General features: G+C 40.8%; 1 protein-coding gene across 11 annotated transcripts in view; it reads left to right on the top strand.

The window, feature by feature from the left end:
• neo1a (neogenin 1a) overlaps positions 1-27,779 on the top strand; it is a 153,149-nt gene that overhangs the window by 66,792 nt on the left and 58,578 nt on the right. For all 11 annotated transcript variants that reach the window (XM_058628526.1, XM_058628534.1, XM_058628532.1 and 8 more), the window contains exons 3-4: positions 18,799-19,074; positions 19,968-20,118. In XM_058628526.1, coding sequence (XP_058484509.1) covers positions 18,799-19,074; positions 19,968-20,118 — 427 coding nt within the window. The remainder of the gene's footprint in view (positions 1-18,798; positions 19,075-19,967; positions 20,119-27,779) is intronic.

The following is a 27,779-nucleotide window of genomic DNA, read 5'->3' as shown; positions in this document are numbered from 1 at the left end:
ACCATGTCTTTGGTAATGACGTAGGCGATATTGTGTGTGTGATATGAGCGTTTAATCGTTTTCGCTCATTGTCATATTTTTTTTTTTTTTAAGGATTTTAGTTCCCTGCTACTTCTGGTTTACCAAACTATGCTTAATTGAAGTTTATAGAATTTATCATCCTATTATGTTTCACACACACACACACACACACACACACTGGAGCAGAGCGAGAAACACAGGCGAGCGAGTTAGAAATGTAAAAGTAAATCTCCAACAATAGTTGGTTGAAAGTGATTAAAAAGTGTTAGACTAAGGGTTTTCGGTGTTTCTGATTCCTTGGATTGTGGAGACTGGACACTGGACTCTCTCCCTGACAGGGGAGATGGTGAGCCACTTTGATTGCTTCTTTCACCAGAGAGGGAATCTCACCTCTTCTCACTGAACAAGTTCATGGGTGTTGTAGTATTTATTGCTGACTTATTGAGTGGGTGCATCCAGAAGAACAGATCAATTGCAGAACCTTGAATATTACCTCCTTACCAGGATAATGAACACTTAAGACTTTTGACTGGACTTTTTACAGTAGACTGACTTATTTGAACCAGAGGAAATTATTTTTAATGAAACTTCTATTGAGTTGAGAATCATATTGATTTTCTTCATCTTTTTACTCTTGGTCCACTACCCTGATAACTAGTCAAAGCTTATTTATGGCCCTCCGTCATTACAGTCAGGTGCAAGTGTATGTTGTTTTTATATTGAGGAAAAGTGCTCTAAGTGCTATAAGATATATCGTTATTGTTTTATCGCCCAGCCCTACATGCAACGATAGAATTGTTCTATTATCCGTTTATTGGCACTAATTATTTAATGCTAGAGGCCCAGATATGTACAGTCATCAGCCTGTAACACATAAACCAAACATTATCAGACATGTGTAAAAGAGGGGCTGCAGATCCAAGTCACATTACCTACGTGGACCCATTCACAGCCAACATGTGCCAGGAAAACAGCTTCCACACACAGCTTTATCATTACATTTCTTATCGGGTAAATACAAAGAAATATGGACTATTTCCTTATTTAAATGATGCTTTAATGTGCATGGATATCTCCACTGTTTGAGTCTATGCCAAATAATGTGTTACTGCTCAGACTGTTTAAATATAGCTTAAACACCACAACATATTTCCTTCACCGAAATGAAGCCGCATTTTGAATTACAAATGTAAACGCTCTGTCCATTTGAACTTGGACCATTGCCAGGCTGTTTCTTGCTCTATATGCTTCGGCTCACACAATTACTGGGTTCTAATGAGAGTGATAATTGACTGCCACACTCAGCAGATGAAGATAAACTCTTTGTGAATAATGATTTCCCTAACTTGCTCGTCTCCCCCGTGTTTTCAAGCCCGCTGCTACCCCTTAGCTTCACCTCGGCTCTCCTGCCCCCTGAACTTCATACTCACAGCTGGTACACGGTGCAGTCCCCCAATACGTACAATACATCTGCACATGAGTCATGATTCTAAACTGCTCAAGGCTTTTTCCATAAAACCTCAGAGATTCCCCATAAATGTTCACACTGACATTCAGAGCCAAAGGTTAAAATCATGTCATCAGTGAGATTTTTATTACCAGCGTGACTCCATCCATTTTCCGTAAACATGTATCCTTTGAGGACCACATGCACACATATGGTCAATGTAAAGCCTCCATTTAACCTCATTTCAACCCTCTTGTATCTGAGCATCATGATTTTGGGATTTTCTAACCATTAAAAACCAGTAGAACCCAGAGAAAACCCATGCACACACGGGGAGAACCTGCAAGCTACATGCAGAAAGACACTTGTTCCAACCACGTTGCAAACTCTGGTGTCACGTCACTAAAGTTATTACTAAAGCTATTATGTTAAATACAAAAATATTATTCACAACACTCAAGTGAAATTAACAGTCAGGACATGAAGAGAAAGCCTGTACGGTGACACATTTCTAATCTATTAAGTCACAATAAGGCGCGGTACACATGTATCATCTGCAAAATAAGACATTCAAATCAAGCCATTATTTAGCGATTTAATGCTACTCGGCCAAACTTTCCTCGGCACAGAGCGTGGATTCTTGTTATTCACAGTTGAGGGCACAATTTTATGGTAACAATGCTCGTCTATTTGTGATTTGGCAGGGAACTGGAATGTAACATTCACTGAATGAGAAGCTGTGTATTAAAGAAAAAGAACATAAGGCTGCAACAGATGACTTGAAGGAGAGTCGTTTTCATTGGAGCGTGCAGATCTTAAACAAATGACCTGACTCTATACTGAACTTCAGATTTATTTAATTGTGGGTGGGTGTGTATGCACTGTTTCATTGTGAAATGCCAACATTTGCTAAAAGGAAACAGGCTGCTTTTTTTTTTTTTTTTTTTACACTTGTATTTGCCAGTGTAGTTTTGTCACGTCTGGTACTTTTCCATCGTTGAAAATGTTGAGCCTTATCATGTTAACTGGAAAAACTCCACTTTTCTGTCCCATGAACCAGTGCGTTTACCTGTTCTGAGGAAATAAGGTTGACTGCACTATATATATATGTTCTTTTGTGGTACAAGAGAGGCACATGGCAAGTCAGTCGTGTAATAATAATAAAAAAAGAAAAATCCAGCACCCTGTTATCACTTGTCCAGCTCCTTTCAATCAGCATGAAAAAGAAAGTGATCTGGAGAGCATTTTGTTTATCATGCCTTCCCTCATTGAAATTCACTGTCCATGTCTCTTTCCTTGTGGTTCTACAGATAGAGAAAAGTAGCCTGTTATGGACCAGTGTGCTTATCCACATCACCCTTTCATCTCCCAATACTTGTCTATGTGACACAGTTTTCATATTAAAACGCCACCGTGTTTCAAAGCAAAATTGGGCTTCATATGGCTTTCGAACCTTGAAAGAGAGTTGAAAGAGAGGTGTTTTTTTTTAATGGCTCCACATGCCTGAGGGATATCTTTTCAAAAGCACCTTTGCATTCATCAGAGAGGGGTGGGCAGAAAAAGTGGAAAAAGTTTTTATTCCAAATTGATGCGCTCCACCTCGACTTGAGTGTTGATATTCAAGGCTACTTGACACCTTTTGCTGAAGTTACTCGCAGGGAAATATCAATCGTCTCATGACCTCCTGTTTTTTTAACTGAAGCACCATCGTCAAAAAATACCATATGTTTAATATATGACATTTTTATTTTCTAAAGGTGGTGTTTTTTCATGATACTCTATATGATTCCAAGGTGGCTGAGAAGCGTTTCTATTTGCCACTCAATATATAAATAAAATATGTTTGAAATTCATATTTTACCCAGCTTGGTGTGTGCTGAGAATGCAGAAATATGGTGCAACCGTGACATTGTGTCATATACACATATTCTGCAGCTCCCCACCGTGGATGCAGCTAAAGTCAAATGGAGAAATGTGCAAAGTGCTCGGTTGATGAGCATCCCACTGTCCTGTGCTTCAAAAATCTCAGTAAATATGAGTTGACATTTTTGCACCACCTGAGTAGGTTTCCATGAGCACTGACGGTAATATGATAAGAGCTGAGAGGTCAGTCTGCGCTGAATGGGATAAGCTCAAGGTGTTGGGAGCAAACACCTTGAAAAGCATTCTCCAGACTCCTACTGCACGCCCCCTCTTCCACCTGACTGAATGATTTCACTTTCTTCACAAAGCTTTTTTATGCAGGGGAGAAAAACTGGAAAAAGAAAAAGTGTCTTTTTGTGCCAGTTGCCTTAATTATGGTAGGTTCATTAATACTATTTCTTAAGTACCAAACAAAGGGGTTTTCTTTATCCCTGGAATGTCCACATTTAGCTTGAAAAGCCTTAATGGGAAGCATTTATTTAGTTCCTTTTAGCCAAAGACAGTCTGCATTCCTCACTCAGTGTAACTGGGAGTTAAAGTGAGTAGAGGGGTTTTGAGGATGCAGGATGGACTGGGTGTTGCTTGCCAAGGGTTGCTATGCCTTACAAAGATGAAAAAAAAAAGCTGCTGTAAAAAAACAAATGGGGCACCACTGTGCGTGAGCTTCAGTCTGGAATGAAGGCTGGCTGGTGAACTGTTGGGGCTTGTTCAGGCCTGCTTGAACACAGACTGCCTTTATGTGGAGTGGCACGGCATGTGTGATGCAGGCAATATTTGTGTGAGCGAGAACAAAGTGTGAAAGCGGAGTGTGCGATAATGTGTTCTTGAACTCATACTTAGTGCCGAGCCTCCTTAATCTGCTCGACTGCCCTGAACTCTGCGTGTGACGGCCCTGGGGATGATGTTCTGGCTTCCTCTTCTCTCCACACCGTGCAGCACCTCACCGCCTTTTGACCGGTGGAGACAAGCTGTGCAGGTGTCAAATTCAGGACTGTGTGAATGTGTGAGCATGCACATGCCCGACTTCATCTGACTCGTTGAACTTAGTCTAATAGGCTGGATTGATGATGAAATAAATAACATGTGTAGACGCTCCCTGCTGTTACTGTTGATGTGTGCAATGATGGAATTGCCTTATGTTCATTTGACTGCGTCCTGCTGTATCTGAGAGATGCTGTGTGTGTGTGTGTGTGTGTGTGTGTCATTGTGTGTAGTCTTCCAAGCTGTACAATAACATGTGTTCCAAGGTCAGTGATGAGTATCACCCCTATTGTTTAGAAAACATGGCTTTAACAGCAGGCACAGCTTTTATTCCTCAACTTTCAGCTGCCTCGCACATCAGCCCTGCATCTTCACACTCATTGTAGTTCTCGATTCTTGTTACAGCCAAAAACAAAGCGGATGTGGATGGATCTCGTCTTTGATGCAAAGTGATGTGTGTTTTAAATCTTTCTTCAGGCAAGAGGATTGTGCTTAGGTTTTAAGGATTGAAAGTAACACCCGGTTTGAATTAACGAACATGGACAAGCGTCATGTAACATTGCTGTTGTTTTTTCCCCCCCGTGTTGGACGACAGGCACAAAAATGCCCTCGCATATACAATTAGGCTTGTTTGATTTTGTTAGGATGCTTTCATCACAACATCTGCTCTGTCTGAAAGCAAAACAGTGCAGATGGATTGGAGTAATTGCCAGTGCCACACTGTCAGACCAACCAGGTGTGCAGGAGATCTGTTGTGTCCTTTTCCATTATTCCTGAGTGATTGATTAGATCGCCTTATTCACTATTCCTGATATGATCATTCTATTAATTCTGCTTTGTTTTCCTCTGTGAGCGAGAGGTAAAAAGAGCGTTAATTTGCCATGTGATCTCTTTACGCTGTATTTTGACAGCATCTACTGTCTGTGTTCGCTCGAGGTTTGTTTGGTCTGCCTTGTACATGGCATCTGCATCTTAACCGACTTGAACATGGCTAATGAACTTTGAAACTGTTCTTCATGTTTACACAGAGAGACAGGCTGTCTCCTGTCAGATCACTTGCTGAAATTGAAAGGATTCTGCTTTTTTTAAGGTTCAGTGGAGCATTTCAGAATGATGCTCACATAAATGTTAAGGAGCTGGAGATTGAGAGAGAGAGAGAGAGAGAGAGAAATCTGAGCACTGGATTGACTTTTTAGCTCTTGGCTGGGATAAATAATCAGCTGCTTTGCACTGGTAATTAAATCAAGGGTGTAAACATATAATTATCTAACTAAAAATCTAAAGGTGAATCTACACTGGAATTTCAGAACACATTTTTTTTAATTTAATATAGGTCAGTCAGTCACATTTAGTCAAACTCAAAACATCATACATTAATTGTTCACATTATAGATTGAGGAGCTACTTTATATTGTAGTCCACAGATTACTTTTGAAGTCAATCATTGCCATTGAGACTGTGACATTGTATTTCCCTGTTAATACAAAAGATCACAATTCAGATCTGGGATAATGATGGTGCATGATGTGGATAATGTTACTACAATGAAAAAACAATAGATGTAGTATGTTCATTTGCATCATAATGTCTCACCTTCATTTATTTGATTGCATTATTTCAAACATTATTTCCTGAGAAATTGCTGAACATTTTGGAGAAAACTTTTTACGGTTAATTGGAACTTTTTAAAGAACATAACCTCCACCTGGCAGAGTACAGATAAAGCAGATAAACACCATTGCTGAGAGGTGATGGCCAAATGTGCATCTTCTTTCAGCTCAGATCACTTGTGAAGCCACTTGTGCAGAGAAATGTTTTGTTCTACCGTAGCATCGTTGCAGTATAATTTGAAGCAGACGCCCACACACACCGGTTGAAAGATATTGAAGGAGTATCTCTGCTTGCGAGTTATGTTTGACACATTTGCATGTAGTTCTCACAGATCAATGGAGAAGAGGAGAGTGATGTGAAAAACGCTGTGCTCTTTTGTGTGTTATGTTAGGATGATAAAATACAGGTCAGACATTTTTGAAAACTAAATTCAAGCAATTGAACATTTTCATACCCTGCTAAGGTCCTAGTTTTTCTTCCAGGTGCTCCTCCTCTCTCTGTTCTCCATTCTCACTCCTTTACTCCCATCATTTCTGCCGAGTAAGAGGCTGAATTTTCTTATTGTCCTGTTCCTCCATCCATCTCATTTCCCTAGTAGCTGCTCTTGCAGGGCTGGAGCTTAAACAGAGCAACAGGGCTGATGATAGCATCTACAGATGCCGCCAACAGCCCCAGATAAGAACCAGCAGCAGCATGCCCCTCTCCAGCAAACAATAGAGCTCCCACTGAAATGTGTGGTGGGAAGATGGAGAGGAGGAGTGGGGGTGATAGGAATGTTTGGAGACTGATTGAATGCAACTCTGCAAGTAATGCAGGGAGGGAGGGAGGGAGAGGTTTTGCCATCACCTCATATCTATGTTTCCATCAACAGCAGGACGGGGTGTGTTTGGTTCCTTTATCTGAACGGGCTGATGGAGAGTTAGTGGAGGATGGTGGAGGATGGTGGAGGGGGCCCTTCATTCCAGTGGAGAGTGGTGTTGTTTGGGTCTTAATGAAACAAGTAGTTGATGAAAGATGCGAGGACAAGGCCGGGCCAGCTCCACTTTTTGACACCTGCACTGGATTTGATGGACACGTCCTTCATAACCCCACGGGTGACTCCTCTGACATTGGAAGCTCCTCTGCTGAGCTTCTCTCTGCATCCCATCTCACCTCCTCCCTTCCTTACTGATGAAGGAGTGGGGTATAGGAGGGGGGGAGGTGAGAGGGAAAGAGTGAAGGGATGTATGGTTGTAGTAATACCAACACATTTGTCTGTGCTCTGGTAATGGGAGCAGCCCCGGTCTCCCATGGCAACGACCTCTGCAGAATGTTAGCCTCAAAATTGGAGAAGAATGAACTAAATTCCCAGTGATAAAAAAGGACACCTTAACATGATTAAGGGCCCTAATGCAATCAGTATTGTTTCAACTACAACTATTACCTGCAATGAAAAGCAGCCTATTCCCTTTTGCTTCTGTGGGGCAGTAGCTTACCTGGAGGTCTCACTGTGAATGTGTGAGGCAGGAGAGACATGTGGATCATGTGTTTGAATGTGCTTATGCTCATTCTCAGGCCAAGGATCAGGCACAACAATTAGACCTGAGGGAGGGAGAGAGTGGAGCAGTGAGGGGGCGTGGTCTCGTCGTGAAATCTGACTTGGCGTTGTAGGTATTTGACGAGATTCTGCTTACACTACGCTTCACGTGGTGGAGAGAGAAAGAAGATGGAGCAACAGCTCCAGTGTTTGAAAAAAAAGAGGGACCAGAGAGGGACAGAAGGCAAGCTGTTTTTATCACAATATGTATAATTTCAACTAAACTGTGTGAAGATTTGTACCTGGATCAACAAATAACATTACTAGATACCCATACACACAAGTGGTTTTGGGGCTCAGTTGCTCTTTCAGCATTCACGGCCTCTGTAAGGCATCACAGCCACATGGCACACGCAATAGTTGTGCAAACCTATATTAAATGGTTAAAAGGAAATCAATCAGCCGCTATTCTAATAATCCTTCCATCAAGGCTGCATTTACACTGCATGGTCGGGTCAAGGTCAAGGTCAACTTTATTTATATAGCACATAAAAACCAACCAGAGTTGTACCAAGGTGCTTTACAGTATGAAATGAAATAAATAAAAATGCAGGCTCAGATGTATGGCTTAACGAGCCTCAAAAGTGTGACTGAACGTGGAGTGGGTAAGCTGGTCCACAGCTTCGGGGCAGCATCTACAAAAGCTTGGTCGGCGGTGCATGGGGACTCATTTCTGAAAAGCACATAGATGGTGAACACTAATCTATGATCACATGACTTTTTCAACCATGGAGGACGAGGACTCAACCCAGTGGCCTCATGTCAAGGTTTCATGCCTTTTAAGCCTCTCAGGCGAGGTTCTCTAACTTTCATAATAACACCACTTTCACTTCTGTTTCAGCCTTCTATCCTTTATTCAGGTCAGTAACCAAGTCCACCCTGTGGGATTTCTCCCAGGTGTAAACTCAGATTTCAAATACTTTTGTCAGACAATGTAAACATATCAGAATTTAGACCTTCAGGGTCAATGCGGTCTTAAAGTCACTTTTAGATATATTCTCATGATGGTTTGATGTTTTCATGTCTGATGACAAACATTGTGGCAGTCATTGTTTTGACTTGTCAGTCAAAGAGACTGAAACTGAGGATTGCCATTAAAAATCATCATTTATTTTCCTTTACTTATTGGTTTGTAGAAAAACAATTAGATCTGTGAACCATGGTTTGCAGTGACACCACCTGACAAATGACTTTTGCTGTGTTACTATTGACAGTTCTCATTTGTATGGAGATGAGATGATCGCACAGAGACATTTTCATTCAGTAACCTTTATTTATGAATCATTTATGCTAAACATTTATACACACTTTAATTACCAAACATCATTTGTCTCTCTCTCTCTCTCTCACACACACACACACACACACACACACACACACACACACACACACACACACACACACACACACACACACACACACACACAGTGTAATAACTTGCCAATGAAAGCACAGCCATGGAATTGAAAGTAATGCACTGAGAACGAAATCTTGATTTTCATTTCCATGGCAACTGACCCTGTCCTGTCATGTGTCGCTCTCTATCCATCGCGGGCCTTTTGCCTGCTTGTAGCCTCTGCTTTTGTCCGGTCCCACAAACAGGCAATCAGGAGCTGTCAGAGTGGAGCAGCCTCCTTCTGATGCGTCACTTCCCACAATCTCCACACTCTTGTTTGTGTGGGACTTCATTGACTACTGTTGTGGTTTGGCCTGTACTTTAAATGATTAATCCCACTATTATTTGATATTAATCTAAAAGCTTTGTTTTGCAGTAATCAAAAGACTCATTTACTGATTAGTGACTATTATCCCATGTTTTTTATTAGTCGTGATTTGTATTACTACTATAATAGAAGAAACTAAACTGAAAACTGTATTAATTATATCCACGTTTACAACGTGGATATAATTAATGAGATTCCTAATGCTGATTAAACATCTGAGTTGTTCATAACCTCCAGCCCCCAGATTACATCCTGACATCACATAAAGCTGATGGAGAGGCTGGTTACTGATCTGTCATTCACAGCCAAACTTTTTCACTCATCGTCTTCTTAATTGCATGTGACATTGCTGAATGTAGATGCTCAGTATGTTTCCATGCACTGTTTAATTGGAGTACCTTCAGTATCCCAGTATATGAACACAGTGGTGAATAGATTTATTGAATAAAGTGTTTGTGCCTTCACTAGTTGGCAATATGCTTCCTTTCAGGTTGTTACTATTAGGGCAGGGTTCTCCTTATTGAATTTTTAGCGTGTGTGTACAGTAGGCGTGGGTCAAAATATTGATTTGGTGATGTACCGTCTTCCTTCCTCGTGCAGTACAATAATCGATACATCAGGGCAAATATCAACATTTTAATGAATGAATGAAGGCGCTCTAAAGTAAACAGTCTCTGCCGGGTGTCACTACGTGTGTGTGTGTGTGTGTGTTTGTGTGTGTGTGTGTGTGTGTGAACCAGCAGACCTTTTCATATAACATTAAGCAAGGGCAGCAAGCACTCTGACCTCATCAGTCCAACACATGTGCCTCTCACCATGTGTGTAGATGCATCTTCTATTGTTTCCAGATCAAAGCCAGAGTGCATGAGTCCAACTGAGTGTTAGAATGCAGTAGTATTTTAACTCCCAATAACATTAACTTTGTATGAATAACATTTCGTACAATTTCAGTCTTAAAAATAATGAATTTCTTTACTTCATTAAAACTGAATGAGAAAAGTTGTCCTCAGTTTGACTCTGAACAGCAGCTGCACCCTGGGTCTTATCCACTGATCAGAAGTGCCTTCTACACACATCTTGTCTTCGTACAGAGGGGTGTAGCAGTTAGATAGCAGAGAAATGAAGTGCGGCAGAGTTGGCTTTAACATACTTCAATTAATGTCATAAAATTCACTAAAACAATTCCCGTCAGCATCCGTCAGCAATCGTTGAAATGGTGTATTGTTTCACTGATGGTTTTCCTGCTGCCATCATTGTGTTGAGGTTGTCACATTGAAAAATTTAACAAGACACCAGTCTGTCAGTCTGGGGCACCAGCTGTCTTCCGAGGGTTTTACAACACTCTCTTCAGGCATTGACTGGTTACGAGGTCAGTATATGCTTTCTGTCACCTCCTGCACCAAAGAGCCATTTTTACAGCCCAAGTAGATAAAATAAGAGGCACCGTCTGAAGACGACCCGTGTGGAACTGCATCCATCCGTTTACTCTCTGTCTCTCTGATGTGTACACACACACAGCACAAACATTTGTGTGTGTGTGGGGGTTATTGGAGTGAGCAGTTTTATTTTTAGCTCTATTGTTAAATGGCATCATTGTTGTTATGTTCCCTTTCACTTGATAAATGAAGAAGCTTTTTTAACGGTCTTTGTGGAAAGTCTTTCCAAGTCACCTCTACCTGTTGGTGCAGAAGACAAATGTGTTGCGGTGATTCACGTCGACTGTGCATTTCCATCATTTCCTCATAGATCACGGCTTATCTGGCGTCATGCATGTTGTCCTACCTCGCTGACCTCTTTAATAAATCCCATCACACGGTCATTCATTAGTGCTGTTTTCATTCCTGTCGGTGTAGGGAGATCTCGCTCACCTGACAGCATGATGAAGGTTACTGTTGCCCTTTTTTGACTGACGATCTTTTCCAACACTGTCAGAACCTTCAATGCTTCTGTTTATCTCTCAGCTAGAAACTCAAAGTTCCGCTTTCTTCCACACAGATCCATTATAACATCATTTGATAGTTCATACCAATGTTTTCTTTAATTGCTTGAATTAAACATCAACTTTTCTTTGTATTTTTCCACATCCCATAGTCATTACAGTCCCTCGTCACACATAAGGAATTCATGCTGTGGTATTTCACGTTGCATGTAAAGACTCTTCTGAGCATCACCATTATTTTAGTCTATGTATCATAAAACCCTGAAGCAACATTATTAAGAGTGATAATAGTGTTGTGTTTTTGTTGTTTGGAGAAAATACCTTTGAGTGTTAAAGTGGCACAGAGAAAAAGAGAAATGTCTCTATTCTTTTATGCTTTTTTTTTTATTACACAATAGCTCAAGTGTGCTGCCCGTGCTTATGCACACTCAGTCTATTAATGTAGAAATAAACACACATAACCAGTGTTTTACTAATGAAAAGTGTATTTTCTTTCACCCATTTTATGCCTAACAGCACTAATGTGAGGAATTCAAAGGGAAATGGACCACTGGCTTTCTGATCTATTCTAACCCTGAAATTGGATCCATAACATTCCTCTAAGGAACATTTCCATTTTTGTAATTTAGCATAAAAAAAACAAACAATCCACATTCTTACATCCCATCTAAGAATCTAGACGGATCCTGTTACATTCTCATCCCATGCATTTGGGGGTTTATGTTAAGGCTACGTATTGGTACTGATTTTCTGAATCAATTTAATTCTAAATAAATAAGGTCCTGATTTGTTTTAGTATCATTTAGAGTTTCTATAGCAGTCTTTGTCATGAAAGAGCTTTTCACTCAATAACGCTGCACATTGTACAAAATGTGGATCTCTCTTAGTTCCTTAATCATTCAAATGAAAATATAATTAATTGTCTTTCGCTTTATCCTTTACATCAGGGTCACAGTGGTCGCTGGGGTTGATCCCAGCTGACATAGGGCGAAAATGTTCACTCTCACATTCACACCTGTGGTCAATCTAGAGTGTCCAATTAAGCTCTGCATGTTTTTGGACTGTAGGACGTGTCCCCCGCCCACACACACACACACACACACACACACACACACACACACACACACACACACACACACACACACACACACACACACACACACACACACAGAACATGCAAACTCCATACAGAAAGGCCCTGAACTGGGGTGTTTTTGCAGACAGGCAACAGTGATAGCCACTACTCCACCCAGTGGCCCATGAACATAATCAATATTTAGACACGATTGACCCCAATGTGATTACATTAAAGCACTTGTTATGTAATATGAGCACACAGTGCAGCTCCACAGTACAGTCGTTGGTGATATTACCTTACAGCGTAAGGTAATATCAAAATATACAGCCTGGAACATCAGACAGTTTGTAGTAATTACCAAGTTGTCCAGTAGAGGGTGGCGTACGTGCAGCTTGACCTACATTTGCTCGGCAGATGAAGACAACGGTGATGTTATGTTGTTTTTCGGGGACGATGGAGGACATAAAACAAACAAAACTGTCCGTTTGAGCAGACAATCTTGACACCAAAGTATCTGAAACGTGACTTATTGAAATATCTCTGGTTCTACACCATAGAACAAACAATCCTTCAGATTCAGTGATGTGAGACTTGATTGCAGTCAAGTTTCACATGTATTAAAATATTTATCGAAGGATTTAATTGATCTATATTGGATCTTTCAAATATCGTTTTTTTTTCTCAGCCCTAGATCCAATTCAACAGTATATCTTTGTAAAGCTGATCATGATTTGCTCTGTGTTGTTGGATTTGATTGCATTTACTGACAGCTATTTCACCCTCTCTTGTTTACATAAATGAACTGAAAGAGCGCCTATTGTTATGATGTCAAAAGAATTCAAAGCTTCAGTCGCAGTTGTGACGGGTACACCTTTCTCTCAAGAGTGTCCCTTCATGTTTAAATTATACATTTGAAAGTATATAATGTCATTAAGGTGTGGATTCTTCTCTGCTTTGCTTTAAGAATGTAATTGTATGTATGTTGGCTGAGTAGCACAGTTTTGCTGTATAGGAGAGGCGAGAGGGAGCTCTCAGATGTTTTCTTCCCTGAAGGCCTGAAACCTTCAATTAGGGAATTAATTATCACTTGCTGCAGCCGGTCTTAAAGGGAGCGCCAACAGAAAGACACTGAACTGAATAAAGCAAAGCACATATTGTACTGGGGAATTTTGCTGCGGGGAAAATGCTTTTACACCTTGCCTAAGCACATACTTCTCTCATTATTGTCTCTTTCTTTTTTTGGACTTCTTGATTACTCTGTCACTCCCACATTCACAGTGTGTTCAGATTTTTCATTGCCATTGATTGGACTTCTCTGTAAGATACTCTTCATCTCTGATTGGATCTATCCCCAAACTCTTTTTTTTGGCTCAACAGGCTTAAATTGGCTCAGTTTGTTATTGTGAAAATCATAAATGCACCAACAATAGGATTGTGATTGTTCCGCCTTTGTGTTCATGGGTGGCAAAACTGTAATAGATCTGTTGATAAGGGTGGACTATGTTGAAAGGAGGGATTGAGCTAGGTAGGGTGTCATTATTGTGCTTTTAAGAAGAAAAAAAAAAGCCACTTCCCTTTTGAATGGTCACAGACTCGTAAATATCAATTTGTAACAGTCACTGTAATCTATGATTTGTTCTGACATGAGGGGCTTTAATTTATTTCTTTTTTTTTTTCCCCCCTGCACCCACGTTCCTTCCGTCTGACTTGTGTACTTTGGTTTGGGGTATTGATTTTTCACATTTCCCAGAATGACGTTTTCCAATCCCAAGAGAAATGGCATGAATCTGTTGAATTCCGATAAGGAGTAGAGCGAGAAATAGTGGAAGTGATAGTGTGAAAGAAGGGAAAGTCTCACTTGTGGCTTTGTTACATTCTGCTCCAGTGATTGTGTTATCAGTATGAAAAATGCATTTGCCTTTTCCTTTGTAATGTATTTCTTCCTGCCCTCATGGGGGAGCTAGTCATAATTACAAAATGTCAGATTCTTCTTTGATTCTATACCGATATCAAAAGTTAGTGGGTGTGTGACAGAAGAATACGCACGTTCAAACCAAAGACCATAAAAACAGCAAACAAACAAACACACACAACATAACACGGTCCACACAATCTATATTGTGAATATTTCAGTGCACATAAAGGGCTTCTCGCTCGTTCCTCTGCTGTCAGACTCGCTGGTTTATGCGCTGGAAAGATCCTGATGTGATCTCACATGCTCTATGATTGACATTTCAACATTGATTATTATTAATAGGCCGTGATAAATCGTAAATTAGACAGTATCTCAAGGAGGGGATCAGGCACATTTGGAAAACAGCCAAAGTCATTTGACGCTTCAGTTACTACAAGGAAACTATGTGAGAGTACGGCTGGGCCGTAATTCAATAACAATATAGTGCAAAAATAATTTTCTTCGATATCAATTTAACAAAGGTTTAGTTTAAATTGATGTAACGTTTATGAACTGTGCAAACACAGCACATGTTTTGCCTCACAGTTCTCTTTTTCTGTTGTTGTGACTTGTATGTATCCACTGATGCAGCCCATAGTCAGAGGTAAGTAAGTTGCAACATGCACAGTTAATACATTTTCCCACCACAGGCATGATGGTTATCTGCTGCCTGCCAAAATGACAGTCAAATTAAAATTCTTGTGCAACGAGTTGGAAAGACTTTATTTATTTATGTATTTTCTTGAGCTCAAGTCTCCAGAAAGCAATTCTACAAGTAAAGAATTCTATCTAAAAATATAATAAATCTAATAAATGCCTCATGCTGACGACATACTCACAAGTTAGATCTTGTATCCTTTGGGATAAATTGTTTCAGTGTTGTTGCGCTGTTTCGGAAAATATGAGCCGTGACTAATTTCGACACGATGTTCCTTTCCAAACGTTCACTGCGGAAAATCAGATATTTCATGTGACCAGTTTAAACGCAGCACACTGTCAAACCATCGACAAATATGGACGTATGGCTTTCTGGGCAGCTCCACGTCGTAAACCACGGACATTTTTATCCCCTTGATTACTTTAACTGACACAGTTGTTTTTCGGTCCAAGGTGAAAGGCAGTCATTCGACAGTTGGCTACTTATTCAGCCGAATCTAGAGGGAGATCCTTAAAGCCTTCTGCATATTTTGTTAAGCTCCTCATTGTTATTCTATACCTGATTTTAATTAAAAAATAGTAGGAACCCGACTGAGGGATCCGAGTGTGTTTCTGTGTGTGTGGTTCCTGGTTTGAAAGACAGCCGTTCCGCCTGTTTGTAGCTCTCTGTAGTGCAATTCTCTCCAGCTAATCTCCATCCATTGATGGACACATTCACTCATTAGCATTCATATGGTTAAAAGCCCTGCTGGCAAAGATAAGCAGATGATGTAAGGTTTGGTGAATTCAGCTAACCATTCTTCACAGAGCAGGAATGTGGTAGCACGTCTGGGTTAACTGCTCTATTTTGCTCTAGGAAAAATGCTATTTTAAGGCACAATGACTTCAGTCAGGTCATATTTTGCAGTTTGAAAGGAAGAAAGAAAAATACTTTCCATTTGTATAAAACTCTCCATTGTCGCGACCACTGAGACCTTATTGCTCGACTAGAATTATTTGGCCTTGTTGCCCTGTGCTAAAAAGAGTGGAGATTGGCAGTACAGCACTTCATTCTGTTCAGTAGACGATGCTGAGCAAGGGTGTGGAAAATGAAGCTCCCACCCGCTCCATTTCAACGGAGAACTGTGATTAATTGCAGTCGATAGTGTTAGCATTGACACTCCCCACTTCCCACCTTCAGAGTCCTGCCTCGACTCACACTCGATGGACTTACGGTTACTTTAGCTTTATGCATGCACCACCCATAACATATTAGAGACGTCATAACATGTAACAGCCTTTTTTATTTACTCTGGCCCAGTTACACATGTGAAGTCACGCCTGTGTCGACACTGATTCACACTCACTGTGTCGGGAAGTTCTCACAGCAGTCTGAAGGGAGATGTTGACAATCCTCTCTCTCCTCTGCAACGGTTCAGTGTTTCAAAGAAGCAGGATTCCTGTCATCTCTGCAGATGAAGTTCATGGGTTTCCTCTTGTGTCCTCAAAGGGACAAATGTCACATCTCAAGCCTTAACACCAAGTTGTTGGTCTGTCTCCAGCCTTAAGAACTGGGGCCGCATTAAGTCGGGGGAGCGGCGGTTTTCAACCTCGTCTATTTAAATGTCATTGCTCCACGGGCCAAAGGGTTTCTGTTCCCGTGGAGAGACGATTGTCTAGTTCCAACCACAGCCTGTCCATTTCTTTGGTCTGTCTTTTACTGAATGAAGCAGTAAGGAGGTGGTATTTGATTGATAGGGATGAGGCACTACGATACTCAATATCCAATGCTGTGTGAATCGGGCCTAATATCACGCCCATATTAACTTTGCCATTGTACTGATATTTAGTAAGAAAAAACACTGTCAGCGTGAGCCAAGTGTGATTTTACCCTGGAGCCGTTCTTGGCAGGGGATTTGAAGAGCTGTCTGTAGGTAAGAGAGGGGCAGAGATGCCAAATAATCACTCAACAAGCCTTCAGCATCACTTCCTGTGGAAGAAGAGCACAGTTTCAGACGGCAAACCCACAGTGATAAATAGATAAAGGCACAGCCACAAAGCAAACCTCTTTCTTTCAACTTAGTCACACATATTTCTGTCCGTTCACAGCCTTCACTCTCTCTCCCGCCCTCTCTCTCTCACACTCACGCACACACACACACACACACACACACACACACACAGACACACTCTCACTCACTCACATGTTACCAAGGAGATGACCACAGTCATCCAGACATTCAAGAGGCCCTCAATGTAAATAACAGCATGATATTTGATGGAGTAGCCATCTTACTTTTAAAAAACAACATCCCTATTCCTCGTTTAAATCCAGGAATACCATTTGCTGTTTCTTCTTTTTTGATTGAAGCCATACGGTACAATTGTTTTAGACTCTACCAGCTACTGCTGGATTCAGATCAGTGGCTTCAAATGCAGGAAATGCACTGTTGCTGTTAAAAGTGGGTGCAGAAGCACAAGCAGCCTGTGAATTTAAACTTCATTTTCTTTAATAAGTGCTGTGTATCTCCTGCTCAGAATGGTGTGTGTTTTGCTTCTTCCACTCCTGAGAGTCTACTCTGAGTCGAGAAGTACAATGTAGAAGTACAATGTACATGTTATTAAAATAAATGTACCTCAATCCTAATTAGTTTTATAGATGTAACTGTAGGATCCATCTATCCATCTATCCATCCATCCATCCATCCATCCCTCTCTCTACCTGACTACTTAATAGTTGTAAATAAATAAGCAGTGGAATCACTAAGAAACAAGTTGAGATTATATTTTAAGAATTAACAAATCTGTTTCATCAGTTTGGTTGACGGTCAAGTGTAAAGTAAAGCGATGTGCACATGTTTTGGCCCTCAAATTAAAGTGAGGATGATTTCAACTAAACTGCAGTTTATAGTTTATATTTATTAATAACCTTCACTTGAAATGCAGTGGAAAAAACATAGAAGTAAAGGAAGGTCTTTGCCTTCAAATCATTTTGACGACACCGTGACCTGTGGCAGGGTGAATGTTGTCTCTTTCATTCTCACACTGAATGTCTCTTCTTGAGCCATGCAACTGGAGTGAAGGAGTATGACCACTGAGTCATCAGTATATATATACACATATATATGTGTATATATATACAAACCACTCACATTATTAAAAACCAATGTTTATGTCAAGGACATTTCAAACATCAAACATGTATACGAGTGTGGTGTGTTACAGTGGCAGCACGTCCAGTCTCTGCAGCTGGCAATCATGAGGAATATACAGCTGTGTTTCAGTTCAGAGAGTGGGACGACAAAGTCGGAGCTCGAGTCAAAAGACGGACTTTATTTTCTGCACATAAACCACTAAACCGTTCTGACTTTGAGCCCAACACACTTCATTGCTGCTCAGCTAAAGTATTAAAAAACATTAGAGCGACAACTAACGATTATTTTCATAATCGATTAAGCTGTCGATTATTTTCTCGATTAAGCGATTCATCGTTTGGTCCATAAAATGTCAGGAAACCTCAAAAGATGATGTTCTCAAATGTCTTGTTTTGTCCACAAACCAAAATGATGAACTTTTAATGATTTTGTTGTTATCCAGAGCAAAAAAATGAAGAAAATACTCATGTTTAAGAAGCTTAAACAATTGGAAATCTTGTTTTAAAAGCTTTGAACCGATTAATTGATTATCTAAATAGTTGTCAATTAGTTTACTAATCGATTGTTTCAGCTCTAAAAAAAAACAAAACATGTTATTTAACACAGCTGGGCACACTTGGTTTAATTTGACAAAGCTCTTTTGAGGATTTAGACTCTCTCTATTGTCGTCTGTAAAGATCAGCATCTTTTTACATGTGTAATAAAGTCTCTTTGTGAGAAATGTGACACCTTCTCTTGTCTCTTGTCTTTCAGGGATGCCCAGGTTCGCCAGCCAGCCTGCACCGAGCACTGTGCGTCCAGGGGACAGTCAAGTAATGGCGTGTGAGGTCAACTCGGACCTTGTGCCCTTTACTCGGTGGGAGAAAGATCGACAGTCGCTGGAGCTCAGCAGCAGGTTGACTCAGCTGCCAAGTGGAGCCTTGGTGATCAGGAATGCCTCGGAGGCTGACGCTGGCCTCTACCGCTGTCTGGTGGAAAATGTGGGGTCATCCAAGTCTAGCGATGAGGCCCAACTCCAAATAGTGCCAGGTAATTTGAGGGAAACGTTATATAAGACAAGGGAAATGTTGTTCATCAAAGATTTACACCAGTGGATTTCTTATTCATAATGTATGAATATATATAGTGGAGTCATTTCACATGTGTTTCAGTAGTTTAGATTTTTACATCATAATAAAACATGGATCCTGCTTGTGCTCAGTTGTTACCTGTTCGTCAAACATTTTCACATCTTTTATTGACGTGTACTTAGTATCACGTAGTGTCTTGTGCAGTTGACTGGAAAATATAAGGAGTCCTCTATCAGGCCAGTAAGACCCCAGTAAAGATGTGTTGAGTGACAAACGGCTGCGTGGACACAGATGGAAAACTCATGAACCTGTGTGAGAAAATGGAAAGTTGAGTTTGAACACTAACAGATGTCATACAATTAGAAATGCATTGATAGCTTCTTCATCACAAATAAGCTTAAAAATGGATTTATTTTGCCCTTTTTGAGGGTTTAGGAATGAGAACAAGCTTGCACGTGTTTTTCATATGAAATGCTGATTTATAGACTAATGACCTAAGCTACACTCACTGGAGTGTAAAAAGATGATGCTGAGCATTTTCTTTGCTAAAGCACAGCATATGTGCTCGGGTCATACATTCCTTGTAGGATTGCAGAATATTGCTTGGAAATTAAGTTGCAGCTGGAATTATGTGAGATGACTCTGAACTCCTGATGAGCTGACATTTCAGTTGTAGAGGGCATCAACATGGACATTATTAATCCAGCCATACTTGGTCTGGGTGTCGGAAGTTCTTCTTTGAAGTTTTTAAGACAGATGACACCTGGAGGTTAGCCGGTCGACTCATCCTTTAGTCACCACATCCTTCAATTCAAGACTCATCCTGACTGTTTTTCTTTGCTCCCTTCTTAGAAACTGGAGAGGACAGGAAGCTGGAGTTCCTGGTGCAGCCGGTTTCTGTGACCAAGATGGTGGGCACCAGCGTCCTGCTGCCTTGCGTGGTCACTGGTTTCCCTGTGCCACAAGTCCGTTGGATGTTGGGAGACAAGCTGCTGCAAGAAAGGTATGAGCATGAACTCAGACTCATAAAGGTCCAGAGTGTAACATGTAGGAGAGTTTATTGGCAGATATTGAATATACTTTCCATTTAAATTTTTTCTTACGTGTATAATTACTTGAAAATAGAAATAATTTGGTTATTGTAGCCTTGCAATAAGCCTTACATATATGTACTTAAGTAAAGGGTCTTTCTTTACGGAGGCACTCATCTTGGCTGCCATGTTTCAACACAAACAAAGAATGGTATGCTCACCAGAAAGGATGCCATTCCATTCCATAGTTCGCTGACTCTGTTAGGAAAGGGCTGAGTGAAGGTGTCTGTTGCAGTCTGCAGGCTCATCTATTAGATGTCACTCATTCTGACACTATAGCCGTGTTTCCATCATAGTTCAGTGTGGTTTGTATGAGAATAGACTGCAGGTGTTGAAGAAACACCGGTTGCAAGGGAGTGACGCTTTTCTTTTGCCCAGGCAGCCGATGACCATGGGTCAAGCTCCAGCCATACTGTACTGTAACATTACTCTGGTACCCCCAAGGGAAGGGTACTGAAAAATGGAACAGTTAGGATTACTATTGCAACAACACATCATCAGTAGGGTAAAACTAACCTCTCTCACGACAGTCTAATCCCAGCTCATGTTCCTTATTAGTGGTTATTTTGGTGCTTTTCCTAATGGAAACACAAAAAAGTACGTAGTGAACCAAACCGTTTCACTCTGTGGAAACACAATTTATGGGACCTTAAAGTTGGATTAATCATACATAGTTAAAGCATCTGAAGGCTCTGTGCTATAGCCTTTTTAAAAACCAACCCTAAATCAATTTCCCCATCTGAAGTGGCCAATAGTTACTCAGTAGTTGTACCCTGCTGCGTTCGCTGTTCCTGGCTGTGACACATTCTTAGCTTCTCAAAAACAACACAGGCTGTAATGTTTGCTCCTCTGTTCCCACTGCCTCTGGCCGCCAAAGCTAACCTCTTAGCCCTGGCCCCTGCTCGCCAAGGTGTTAATGCTATTCTGCCACTACTACCAAGAGCTCGCTGGGGGAGATGTGCATGTGCCAATAGAGCCACTTCATTTGGGAGACAAGGCTGCAGGTTTGCCAGCTAAGTTCACAAATTAAGAGCCAAGAGAGAGTGTCACAGTGCCTGTGCTCTCACTCCTCTGGCTCTCATTAGCTCAGGCACAGCAGCTCAAATCCCTTGGAGAGAATTGCATTGGACATGGGGAGTTTGATTCTCACCAATTAAGGAAGCACTCTGTTTACCTAACCCCTGTGTACCGGTCCTGCAGTATAATAACTTTGCAGCGTGTGGGGCCTCCACAAAAGAGCTGAAATGGGGCTCATTCATCTAAATCTATCCCAGAATGGGATTTCCAGTATTAGTGAAATTAAATGCTAGGTCATCTTATTTGTAAGTCCAAGGCACCAATTTGGTATGCGCTCTAATATCTTTAGACTCTCCAACATAGCGCAGTACAACGTTTGAAGTTAAATGTCTTCTGCAACTATGTAATTGTACACGAGGACCTCTGACCTCTGTTGGGAGCTGAGTAAGAAGGTACAAATGAATCAAGCTTGTATTAATTACAAAACACTATCCAGTGTGCACACTCGCCTCCAACCTCAGGGTTTCTCCTTTGGTAATTAGCGAGCCCCCTTTAAACAACCATGGAGAGTGCTGTGATGTAAAGTGGACCACCATGTTCCTGCCTTCAGAGCAGATGATTGTGTGGTGAATACATTATTAAACTGTTCTTTTGATTTCAGTATGACATTGACAGTTAAAAAAGAAAAGCAGTGGAACTTTCTCTTCTCTCCTTGAGAGTCCCCTTGTCCCTCTTGGGCATTTACATAAGCGTTATAGAGTTGTATGGCTGCTGCCAATTAAAAATTGGCGTGCTGCACAGTGTTAGGAAGAAAGGAAAAGGAATCTGAAGAGAGTATCTAATTGGTCTTTGTTGCACAGCACAAACAGGCCCTTCAAAGTGGCAACACCAATGCTGCAGGCATGAGATGAACATTTATGAAGATTCGTCAGAGCTAGAAACTGAAGGCACGGTCACTCGCCAGTAGTGTTGGAAGGATCACTTCATGCTTCTGTTTCTGATGCCTCACCGTGGTTCTAACCTGTGCTCACAATAACAGAATGAACCTGTTTCATCATAAATGACAGATATGGTGGTTGTGATTCAAAATGAGCACAGCATGAAACTAGGCCTGCAGCGATTATTCAATTCATCCATTATTAATCGGTTACTAACTCAATCGTAGCGTAAACTACTTTGATAATCCATTAATTGGTGTTATTTTGGATCATTAAAACAAGAACACCGATGAACATTTTCTGACATTATATGGACCAAACAATTACTCGATTCATAGAGAAAATAATGGACAGATTAATCACTCTCACTCATCTTCTACCGCTTCCTCCTCCACATGAGGGTCGAGGGGGGCGCTGGCGCCAATCTCAGCTTTGACAGATTCATCGATGATGAAAATAATGGTAATAATTAGTTGCAGCCCTCCATGAAACTATGTGTGGCAACAAAACACCAGGCCAATTTCTTGGTATGGTCTCATCCCTCTCTTGAACATCCATGCTCTGGTGTCCGTTGCCCTCGGTTTAGACGCTGAAACAGATTTGCTTCTCTTCATACTACAATCATCAGGCGTGGGCTTGTGTGGACACATTACACAGACACATATTGAGAAACTTAACATTGACCTCATGACCTCATCAGAATAAAAGCCTACATTTGTTTCCTCTCTTTGGTTGAGGCGTGTGAAACTTCTTAACAAGAATTAGATCAATAGGGATAGAAGACCAAGGTTCATACATACACTGCATCAAACATCAAGTTGACGCAGTACCAAGTGTCTACACCATGTAGACTTGTGCAGATACTGTATGTCGTGGTCTCACGTGCAGATGATGGATTGACCTCCATCAACTTGACTGATCCTTCAAAGTCACAGTGGAGTCCTTCGAAGGTCTTCAGAACAATTTACTGTCTTAAGTCTTTGGAGATTCTCATTAGTATGCCATTCATAACCTCTATATGACAGACATCCATGTCTCTTTTTGTATCACCTGTCTATATTGCCAGGACTTCCAGTAAAGGCTGCTATAAAAATGTCAGCGATGACAGATGGGGAGAAAGTAAAAAGACTGCGGTTGTTTAAATCTGTAGTTAAGACATTCATTTCTCTCTGAGTTATTATATGAACTCCTCTCTTAGAAGATGAGTTTGTTGGTATCATACCACACAACATTGTTATGTTTTGAGATGGTCACTGTGTCACATCTGGGAATCTTTTGAATACAATACCTCCTTTTTTACTTTAAAGAAAAAAACAGTTATGATTTCACTTTTCCTCCTGACACCTCCAACATTTATTTCACATAAATCCAACTGTATGAATAAAACAAATGCAGATCTATTCATCTAATCTTCAAAAGTCTGTCATAAAATAACACACAATTCCTTGTATTGCTTTGCCATTTTGGCAGTTTGCCCATTGTGGGCTGTTGATAACGATCACACGTGTTGTAAAATAGAACATACAGTATAAAAAGACTGACTTCTGAGGGGCTCCCCGGGTCGTCCAGGCTGGAATAATGATCGTCAAAAAGCTTTTACTCTTGGCCAAAGTGGAGAAGTGCAGGCATCAATGAAAATGCAGCAATGTGAAACAGAAATGCCAAATGAAAAAGAAAAATCCGATGTCTGGAGTGATGAAGAGACCGTTGACCGTCATTAAATCAATGGAACTTGCATAAATGCCAAACTTCCATTAGGTTTTCTAAATACTTTTTCACAGTTTTGCCTGTTGGTCCTTTATTTACTTCTAATTTCTAAAGGTTGCACTTTCCTTTTGACTGGAGACTCGGCACCATTTCAGCATAACTAATATCCACAGTAGTAGATGGAAATAAATGTAATTTTCCATCATTTCTTATGGCACAGATTAAATAAGCTATTGTTAATCAGGGCATTCATTTTCTGCCTGGTCACAGAAATAAAAACATGTATTAATAATCTAAAGTTTTACTTCTAAAATGTGTATTTTCCATGTGTTTGTTGCGTTTTGTGTGGAATTGTTCAGCTGCTGTGTTTCCACACAGTTCCATGAATGAAGAATATTGCTGGATCTATACCACGGGGCGTTATTCTACTATAACCTGCCTTTAATGCATTCACCAGTGTCTTCATCGTTGCCTCAAATTGATTTACCTGTGGCCAAGGACACAGGCTCAGCATTTATTCTGATTAAACTCTGCGACATCATAACAGAATATCAACACTTAAAGTGGCTCAGTCGACATGTTGAAAATACTGACAGTGTCCCCAGGTGTGAAGCACAGACAAACCGGCCTTTGAATTTCTGACACATACTGGTCCTGATGACACTCATGAAAAGGACAGTCATCTTTTGTTCTTGGGAGTATCATTCCATCACCTAATAGAATTCACCCTGCAGTCAATAAAAAGGATGAATTATGCATGTGGGCCTGCAACAGGGAATTGACACGGCATGTAAATCAACCCCCTTCCAGGCTGCACATCTCCTCTCTTACATGTCTTCTCGCCCTAATTTAAATATGATTGTGTATATTGCATTTACTTGTGTGTGTGAAGGGAGAAGGATGGTGTGGGAAATTTGTTTGCAATTGGACTTTTAGCAGGCGGCGGTTTACACGGGCCTCACACACATACATCATCGTTTTATCCCCTTCCTGTGCGACAGATGAAAATAAATTCACTCTCCTACACACACACACACACACACACACACACACACACACACACGCATAAATGCGTAGGCACGTATAAGCACAAGGCGACGTGAAGGAAATTAAAGATGACTTTTCTCCCGTTCTCCACACCACGCTACAGTATATTAGTGAAACAGTAAGAGAGGTGAGGGTTGAAATCAAACCGCCAGTTTTCATTCATGGACGTGTTTATAAGAATTAAAGTGAATTAAAAGATTCTCCTGCTGCTGCTGAGTTTGTCATTCGCTGAAATGCATGTTATTAATGGCTCAAGGAATATCATTCAATTGTTTATTTAACAGTTTCTGTTCTCAAACTTAAAGAGTTAGTTGCCGTCATGTAACTCTTCAGCTTGTCGGAGATACAAGACAGATGTGATGTTAAAAGCCTTTGATTTCCACTTCCTCCTTTATTCAGAGTAACTATTAATGAGGTTAATGGCTAATGTCTGCCCTCTCCTGACTACTCATCCTGCAGCGGCAAATGATGGAGTTCTTAGTGTGTTTTTAATTGGAAAGCATTGATTCAGCTGACAAATGGTCTCAGTATCTCAGACCAAAGAACAAAATGGATCCTTTAAAGCTGGTTTCTAAAGAAGGAAGCATTAAATAATCATGGTTTCTTGTCATCTTAAGGTTCAAATTTGCCCCACCGCCTACGCTGTTTATCGCACCACAGTGCCGCAGCTCTGCGACGCCTGACTTCACACAGCTTATAATATTCCGCTTTTGCCGAAACTTTCCAAGAGGTGTTAATGTTGCCGTTTTATCGTTACCTCGTAATCTAAGGCTGCCCAGTACAACTTCAGTGCAAGTTTAAAAACATATGAATAGAAACATTTCGGCTCCACATGTTTCCCTCATTTCCAGAGGTTAGCATGTACGGTGAGTATCCAGCTCACCACATTCTTTTGGATACACTGGAGGCTCGTTTGGTTAGAGTTCTGCTGCTTGGGAACTCAAATTTCTCCAACACTGGTTAAATGATAGATAGCAGCAGCAGTAGCAGCCGTGGGTTAAGGTAATGCCGTGGTTTTGCTGGCATGTGTTGCTGAGACAACTAGACGAGCAACTTTTCTTTTTTTTCTTCTTTCTGGCAGCGGAACATGGGAAGTCTCCTTTTAAGGATGTCCCACAGTCTGCAGCACATCACAAACACGCAGAGTCTCACTCTCAATGTTCAAAGCATGTTTTTATTCATATAAGCCTCATTTCCAACCAACCAGTACGGTGCAATTCAGCTCGCCACGGTGTGGTTTGGAACAGTAAACCCTGATCTGACATGCGTTTCCACTGCGTTGTGTGTGGTCCAGATGGTAAAAGCTGCGACAGCAGTGCAAAAAACAAAGTGACGTCATCGTCGCGTGACACAGTGTCAAACTGCCACTCGGTAAACAAAGAGTAACAATGGACGACATGCAGCCTTGTGTGTTCTTTCTTCGTGGCATGAGGCTGTTTTTGTCACAAGATGAAGACGAGCTTCGTTTGAGAGAAGGCTGCACGGAAAAGCACCGCCATTTTGTGCTTTTTCTCAATGGACTGCAGGGTGTCTAGCTCCACCCTGTAGGAGTGGGTTATCTTGGTACCCTTTACAACATTTGACAATACAAACACGGAACATTGTGAAACAAAGTGAACTGACCTGCTCCTTTTAGCTCGCCTTTGAGCTTTGGGAGACACTACAGAGTTTCTGTATGTTTATAACAAATCAGTGCAATAAGAATTCTTGACTAGGCTTTTAATCCACAGAAGCAGTAAAGAGCAGTTTTAATGTAGTTTAATCAGTTATATTGGTTTGTTATAAATGTTTCTAAATCTTTCTCCTGTCTTTTACAATTGTCTCATATTTTTATCTCTTGTTTTTATGACTATCCCCTGTCTTATTTTTTGTTGCTTTTATTACCTTTTGTATGTCTCATTTTATGATCTTATGTTGGTGAGCCGAAGGCAAATGTTCTTGATGGACAATAAAGTTCTATTCTAGACAACAAAGCTTTTATCCTGGACAATAAAGTTCTGTTCTATTCTACTCTATTATTTCATTTTTCAGTGTCACAAGGGACTGGCTTTTAGCCAATCGCTTAATCTAATGTCAGATGCCGAGTTTGTTCTAAAACTCCAGAACAGCCAAAAAAGAAATTGTGCTTGTGAGCACTTTGTATTTTAACTCTAAAAGATGAGGCTGTGCCGCACCATTAGTTGAAATAGAACTGATAATACAGGGCTTATTTTAGCGTGGACCTGCTCATTGTCCCTCAAAGCCACAAACAACTCACCTGCAGCAGTTCACTGCGGCTCTTCACCTGACATTATGGCCGTATAAGTCTTATTTAAAGGCTTTATAGTCCATGGTAGTAATGTTGTTTTGTAGTCATGACACAGCATGGGGCAAACTGTGTTCTTGTGCCCTGGAGGCTCCACGAGAGCCTTCTTTTAAAGCATATTATGCGAGTTATGCTCTGCGGGCTTCATTGGAATATACACTAATCGTTTGTTTTGTGGGACCCTGGCAGAGGTAGGAAAAGCAAATGAAGTCAGGTATGCAAGAGTTGTTTTGTCTCCAGGGCGTTGCAGCTTTTCATTAAGAGCCAGAGGGAAACAGAAACATTTTCATGGCTGAGTCACTTAAGAAGTCCCAGCCTGTGCCGCTGGCACCAGATTGTTTCTCACATTAATTTGTATTTGTTTATATATTGATTTATTTATTTCCTGAGCAAGTCCTGGTTCCCTCATCTCCTCTTTGTGTCTCACATTTTGCTTCTGCCTCTGCCATAACTCATGTTTGAACAAAAATAGACGGAGAACAATATATTTGTTTGATTGTGTTTTGGAGGAAAGATTCGAGCGAACTGATGAAAGTGATACCTCACTCGCACTGTGACT

Source organism: Solea solea, chromosome 5 (assembly GCF_958295425.1).
Source record: "Solea solea chromosome 5, fSolSol10.1, whole genome shotgun sequence".
Lineage (NCBI taxonomy): Eukaryota > Metazoa > Chordata > Actinopteri > Pleuronectiformes > Soleidae > Solea > Solea solea.
Note: the sequence above shows the minus strand (reverse complement) of the source record. Positions and strands in the feature narration are given on the sequence as shown.